The sequence below is a fragment of the Aplidium turbinatum genome, chromosome 12 (genome assembly GCF_918807975.1).
Source record: "Aplidium turbinatum chromosome 12, kaAplTurb1.1, whole genome shotgun sequence".
NCBI classification, from domain to species: Eukaryota; Metazoa; Chordata; class Ascidiacea; order Aplousobranchia; family Polyclinidae; genus Aplidium; species Aplidium turbinatum.
In genome coordinates, this window is record NC_137483.1 from 10970956 (window position 1) to 10977962 (window position 7007).

General features: G+C 34.7%; 1 protein-coding gene across 1 annotated transcript; it reads right to left on the bottom strand.

Moving 5' to 3' along the window:
- Positions 1 to 1260: 1260 nt before the first annotated feature.
- LOC145781399 (uncharacterized) lies at positions 1261 to 4824 on the bottom strand. The gene is made up of 4 exons (XM_082593191.1): positions 4475 to 4824; positions 2573 to 2877; positions 2037 to 2237; positions 1261 to 1862 (listed from the first exon to the last, which is right to left on the bottom strand). The coding sequence occupies exons 1-4, from the start codon at positions 4770 to 4772 to the stop codon at positions 1725 to 1727; spliced, it is 942 nt and encodes a 313-aa protein (XP_082449317.1). The 5' UTR covers positions 4773 to 4824; the 3' UTR covers positions 1261 to 1724.
- Between the last annotated feature and the right edge of the window lie 2183 nt (positions 4825 to 7007).

Here is a 7007-nt window from a genome sequence, read left to right on the forward strand (position 1 = left end):
GCGGTGTCGAACCGGCGCCTTTTCAAGTGTCGGTTCGATGTTTCAGCATTGAACGGTTGAGACAGCGGTACGGTATTGAAACTTTCCAAACAAAGACAATTTATGCAACAAACTTGAAGATATAAAAAAGCCGACATCGGGCTTCTATTTGTTTTATGTAAGAGCAAAACAAATAACAGGTTTTCTGTGCTTGATAAGCACAGCGGTACGGAATGTGCTGCACAAAAAACAAAGATAAGCTGCTAACCGAAGCTAATGAATCGGTCACTGTTCATCCGATTAAATTAATGGCAGTAAATAATCAGCGTCATTTTGCTGGAAATCTTTAGTGATTGATGGGTTTTGTATATTTGAACTCTTGTGACATCTCTCAACGTTGGCTCTCTGGTTTTGCCCAAAAACGTTTGATGAATCCACACTCAGATTGCTCAGCTTTTATGCTTTTTGTTTGTTTGTTTTTCATATCTTTATCCTGCATTGCGGGAAAGCGGACTTGAGCGCTATGCATCGGTGTACGCCTTCCGACGTACACCTGACCCACGCTGCAGCCGACGGCAATGTCTCTTTCCTATTGTCTACTCTACTTATGACTTAAATTTGGTACTACCCATTACTCGAAATCGATCACTGGATAGAGGCAATTATCGTAAAGTTTCTTGCCCAGAGAAACAACAGCAAGTACGGGTAGTTGGAGTCGAACATGCAGGCTCTCGACTGCGAGCCCAACGCGCTAACCACTCGGCCACTGCTTGTTTTACGTGAGTAGACTGTGTGCACTGTGCAGTCTTTCGCTGGAACTGTCATTTTCACACTTGTCTCTACTCTGTTCAGACTAAAAATGGATTGTTGTATAATAGTCAATGATTTGTTTTAAGTTTTACGAAGAAAAAGTAACCTATAGTTAGCTTTTCCAGTTATTACAGTGTGAAACCCTTGAAGATAAGTTTTTGTTTGAATATATTCTGGCTGTCACCAAAGCCTCCTATAAACATTTTGTATTTAACTCAACTTATCAATTTACTAGTGACTAGTTATCTTGCCCATATCACTCTCCAGTCTTCATGTTTTGTTGGATCGAAGTTACAGTTTATTCAGCAGCCTGATTAGCTCAGTATTACAAGTAGGCCTACCACATCTCCATTTGTGTGACTTAGTATGCCACTTTTAAAAACGTAGCCTGCAGTTGTTTAGTACCTCTATGATCCGTCTGATGTAGACACTTGATTGCAATTATTTTTTATTTATTGCTTTGTATGACAATATTAGATTAGAAATGTAAACGCATAAATAAAGCAACGACATAAATAGTCAGGTGCAAATAAATACAATACCGTACTGTACACTACAAATGTACTAAAAAACAATGACAGTCTACAGTAGACTACGTGGCAGTACATGTGCGTTAAAGTACGATTTACAGTACAACCTTAAATTGACAATTTCGCTGGCAAGATAACACACATACTGTTTTGCACCAGATACTAGTGTAAAACTCGTTTCTTTTTAGCTCTTGATAACATGTAGAGTATTTTGTTTAAAAAATAGGATGATAGTTAGCGTTGGCAAGGTGATAAAAGTAGTTCTCACAACAATAAAAATAATGTAAAAAATAAATAAAAACAAAGAATAAATTTGGTCCTCAAACAACTAAGAAAACTGTTTGAAAGCGTGAAGACAAGAGATGTGCTAAATAAAATAATGTGGTATTTTAACAAAATGATTCCTTATATTTCTCCGTCACACATGTTTGCCAAATTTGTGTGCAATTTAAAAAGATCGTCCAGTATTTTGCCGGCCTTGGGCTTGGAAGTTGTGGAGCTGCAAGTTTGTAGCTCCTCAAATGCAATGTCAAGACTGTTCATCTGAAAAACAAGAAAAACGTCATTAGAATAAGTATTACTATAGAAGAACAGTTAATAGTTTTTATGATGATTTTATTACAAATCGTAAGAATCTCATTTCAAATCAGTCAATTTATAAAGCATCAACACAAACCAAAAACGATTTCAATATTTTTAGCTAGTGTATCTTCTCACCTCCATCTGCATTAGATTTAGTATGGATTTGATTGCTCCTAGCACTGGGTGGGTTGATTTCCCGAACAACTTTGGGTTACTTTCAACTTCGCAATAGATTCTTTTGAGTTCGCTATGAGTGTACTTGCATGAAGATCCCCAGGATCTCGTAGCACTTGCTCGAATGCTGTTTCTTTTCTTCAAGCGTTGGTGAGCTTCACTCTGCGCAAAATAGTGCATTTGATTATTTATCTTGCTTTTACAAACTGTTTAGTATGCTGTTACTTGCTGAACTATTTTGTACTATCTACTTGCAGTTTGAAGAATATCCAAAATGATTACAGCAAAGCAAGAAGTAAAAATAATAAAGTTTGCGGACGGAAAATCAAAAGGCTATATGGCTAGGTCACTAAATGTATCATATCGTCAGCTCATAATTGCAAAACAAATTTGCTGAGTTTTGTGAAATTTTCAATCGGTTTATTTTGAAAAACCGTATGTATTGCAAAGATTCAGTTACTTTCATTACAAAATTTATTGTAAGGTCTTGAACTTACCGCTACTTCTCTCGCGTGGCTCAGAAGGTTTAGAAGATCGGCAATTGCTGGAACGCATATGGATGCAGCAGATCGTGCTCTTCGTGAAAACACTTCTTCCGGAAACGATTCTTTTTCTTGCTTTGATTTCAGGTCAAGAATCATTTTTGAAAGATGAAATCCAGTTTTCAGAGCATCTTCTGTCATGCTTACGTCATCCAAGTTTGAAAGCTCCAAACTGAATCGTGACAGATTCTCCCCGCTTTTCTTTTTCAGTAGTGGCAAAGATGACACAGTAGCGTTGTTTAAAACAGCAAGCAGCAGTGCTGTAAAACAAAGAAAATATTGCATGTCATTTATGTCTCAAACGTTTCAACAAACAAGCTCATGGCAATCAATATTGTGCAGTTGCGATTTGTGATAACAAAAAGCTTGCAGAATCCCAATCAAAAAAAGTAACCATTTGATGGCAGACGGTAGCGCAAAGCTGTTTAAGTTTTAATTGACATTGACAATCGACGATATTGACGCATGGTACAATATTGTTGTTCTGCTGTTATGGGTGTGTCATTCATCTCGGGTGATTTGTTTGTCCCGTCACAAACACAAAGAGAGTGCTAGTCAAGAATGATGTGGCTAAAAGTTTACCACCATTATGATTTAAGTTATATCACTGATCAGATCTCAAAACGTGGCAGTTAGCAAGCTAAATGGTAGAAAAGTGTTTGTTTTGTGATCCTTTAGTTAGATCATTTTGTGTGCCTTATTTGGTCAATGTTGTTCTGGTGATGCAGAAATTTTGATACAACATTTTTGAAAAATGCAGTAAGTCAAATTGAGATTTGAGCACACAAAGTTCTTTCAATATGCTAACTTTAACATCTACATCATACAAGTTCTCACACAGATTTTGTCAAAGCAGGGCATACTTTGTTCCGGTTGGTCACGAAAAGGATTATTATACATAAGACTTGTCTCTCACCAAAGTCTTTTTAATCTCGCTTCTAGCACGATTTTACAGTAATGTTGTGTTTGATAGCTCTTTCTTATGATTAGTCAGTCTATTGTAAGTAGGTCTATTTTACGTTTTCAGAAAAAAATATCAAACTTTTTGCATTAGTGGATTCTAATTTACATTTTTCGTACCCAACCGGCTGTCACGTAGAATTAAGTTGTTAAAATCCCCCGGCACTTTTGTTTCTTTTAGTCACACCATGAGAGAGGTCACCACTTTCTTGTTACATAAGATGATGAGTTTGTGTATGAAGTTTAATCTCTAGGAGGATTCTTTAATTTTTACAAAGCACCCGACACATCCAACGACTCTGACTCATGTGTTTAAGTTGCGATCAATCGATTAAGCTATGGCTTCATTAATCAAACTCCAGATATTCGTTTTGCAAGTTAGCAGCGTTTCGTTTTTGTGAATCAATGTCATTGCTGCGCATAGTTAACTTTGCACATGCGGAAAATTACCCGATATATGTTTTTCACTCTAATGGTTTATCAATTCTCAAATGATGATAATGTTTGATGGTGTTGCAACAATAATTTATGTAGCATAAACACTTGTAATTTTGAAACATGTCTGATATTGACCTTCGCCAGAATGTTTAATCTGAGAGATTTCACAAGTATTGCAACGTTTGAATTTTACTTTGGGAATCAAAATTAAATTATCCATATATTTAAGCACCAGTATAATGCGAAAAGTGATATTAAAAGTTCTAGACATGTATTTTGTGTTTTTTGTGACTGCTCTAATTAGCGGATAAAATGTAATTTTAACTTGCGACTTTGTCTGCTTTTTTCGACATTTGCTTTTATCAGCAGCTTCTTAACTAATTATTTTATTATTATATCATTACTACTCTCAGTTACGTCCTAACAATCATAAAGTCAACATACATAGATACAACTTACCTATTCTGAAGAGAGATGGCATTGAGACTGTAGCAGTTGATGCGAAGAGATTGAAACAAGACAGATGAAATGAAGAGGCATTACATTGGATTTGATATCTTGAGGAATTCTTTTGCTGAAGAACACAGTGACATTCAGAGCAGCATCGCTTTGCGATTTTTGTTGAAGCAACTCTTCTGATTGCTTTACTGCTTTGTGGATAAAATTCTGATGATGATTGACTGCTCCATTCTTTTGAGTGATTTATGGAACATCTTTCTGTTTCCCTGATGGTTTCAACTTGCAAAATATCTTCCATTTTGAATTAATAAATAGTTTTAACTCTTAAAAAAGACTTTCTCTTACAGGAATAAAATATATTTCTGCAAACACAATACGAGTATTGTATTAGTTCTTTTCTTAGTAAAAAATAAAAACTGAAGCCCTTCGCACACGTTCCGCAGCGACTGAACGTTTTGTTATCATTTGCTGTGATTCAACACTTCTTAAAAAATTTTACACAATTTTTCTCGGATTTTCTATTAGTTATTGTTGGGTTGTTCGATCGAGAATGACGCCAGAAGACAGACAATTCGCTTTTATGCTCTCGAGAAAATTGAGTTTTTTTCTAGCGCACACCTTGAAGTTACATAACATGTCTTGAAGCGAAATAACTTTGCTATACAGTAATCAATTAGTGCCTTCACCACACAAGCACCAAAAAGTTTCTTTTTTCAAACCTGTCTTCACTGGTGAGTTCCGGCGTTTATCTGCAATTTTGCATGAGGTTAGACATTTTCCTTTTACCATTGATCAATATGTGGCAATGCGTTTATTTTTCTTTTTTACGTTTTTTTTTGTAGCCCCAAAAGGTGTTAAAAGAATTTTTTTTTTTGAGCCCTTGGGCTTAAAATATCTTTGCAATCATATAAAAGTATTAATTAATTGGAGTACTTTACCAAGTATTGCCTTGCAGCGAATTGTTGTAATGCTTTTATAATTGTTTTTGTTTTTTCTGCTTAGCGCAGTTGGTTTCTGAAGAACGTCTTTTAGTTAACAAAAGACGATGGACAGTTTCAAATTAGTTAACAAATATATAAATTGTTTTAAATCAAACCAACTTGAAACTTAACAGACTCATGATTTGGATCAAGAAAACAACCTGCATGTAGTCTGTATAGACAACAGTTAATTTCATAAGTGATCAGAAAAAGCATAGAGAGTTCCTATGTTTATTTATATTACAGGATATTGCATTGCAACGCTGATGTTTCGAAAGGTTTTCTAATAATAAGAAAAAGTGACGATTGTTAAGAAATGAGATAATCTTGGTGATATGTTTCAAAGGATCACGAACTGAATTTCATTTGACAGTGACATATGATAATATTGCTAACAATAAGGATGTTACATGACTAACAAATTTGAGGTGTAGTATTTTTAGCATACTGTATATGTTCCAGTTTAGTTTATATTTTCCCACTGCTATTAAAAAGTCATCATATCGCAAGCTTGCCATTGTACTAGCAATCGATATGACTTCTTGTGCTTTTTTTAAGACAATTGGATTGTGACTAAAATTTACTTAATTACGTGGACAGTAAATAGACGACTACCAAGAAGCAATCAAGAATTGTATTTTTAGGTGTGCAAAGAGTTAACCTTGTCTGTGTGAATATACAAATAATAGCAAATTTGGAGCTGACGTGTATTGTTTGACGTTTAAAGTAATACATGTTCAGCTGAAATTCAATTGTTTAGTATTTCCCTAACATAGTAGGGTTACACTGTTTATGTTACACATTTGCTTTTGCACCTAACATTGCTAGCAAGCTTTGACATGCAGCGACAATGAAGTTATTTTATCATTAAAATAATCTTTAATTTCTTGGAATATTTTGATAACAAAATTTATAACCAACACATTTTTGGCAATGAAGTAGTTATCAAGCAGCGGAAAATTAACATAAACATAAGTAAAGTGCCTCACGGTAGTGTCTGCTTTGAGTTGTTGACACACACACACTTATTTAAGAATACCTTTGCCGCTTAAAATTCCGTGGAATTTCATTTGGCTACGGTAAAACCCTAATCTCTGAAAGTATTTTGACGGTTGGACGTGTGATTCCTTTGATAATGATATTTTGAAATATTTTTTTATGATTAATCAAACAATAAACGTTTGCATTTGTTTAAAAAACATCCTTATGTAACCAGTTAATAGATTCAATTTTATAGCTATTAAAATGATATCGATCCTTTACTGCCATCAAAGCACAACATATTTTGAAGAAATGTAAAATTTTCTTCTCCGGAGACCGATTGTTGGCAAGAATTGCTTCTTATGTGTAATCACCTAAATTTTAATTAAGTTGAAATATGTTTTTGTTAGCATAAAAACCATATTTTTTGTCGTTTTATTTTGTGCAGCCCAACATGTGTAATAACCTGCATATAGCCCAAACTTGGCTAATGTAGGCTACGTTAATAATAATAGCAGTGGTAAACCAATTACTGTAGAACAAATTAGGTGTTAAGTTAAACCCCTTGCAGG

Coding starts and splice junctions, on each gene's coding strand:
- LOC145781399 (XM_082593191.1), bottom strand. CDS start 4,772: ATGGAAGATATTTTGCAAGTTGAAACCATCAGGGAAACAGAAAGATGT. Junction 2,878..4,474: donor GCCATCTCTCTTCAGAATAG/GTAAGTTGTATC, acceptor TTTGTTTTACAG/CACTGCTGCTTGCTGTTTTA. Junction 2,238..2,572: donor GCCACGCGAGAGAAGTAGCG/GTAAGTTCAAGA, acceptor TATTTTGCGCAG/AGTGAAGCTCACCAACGCTT.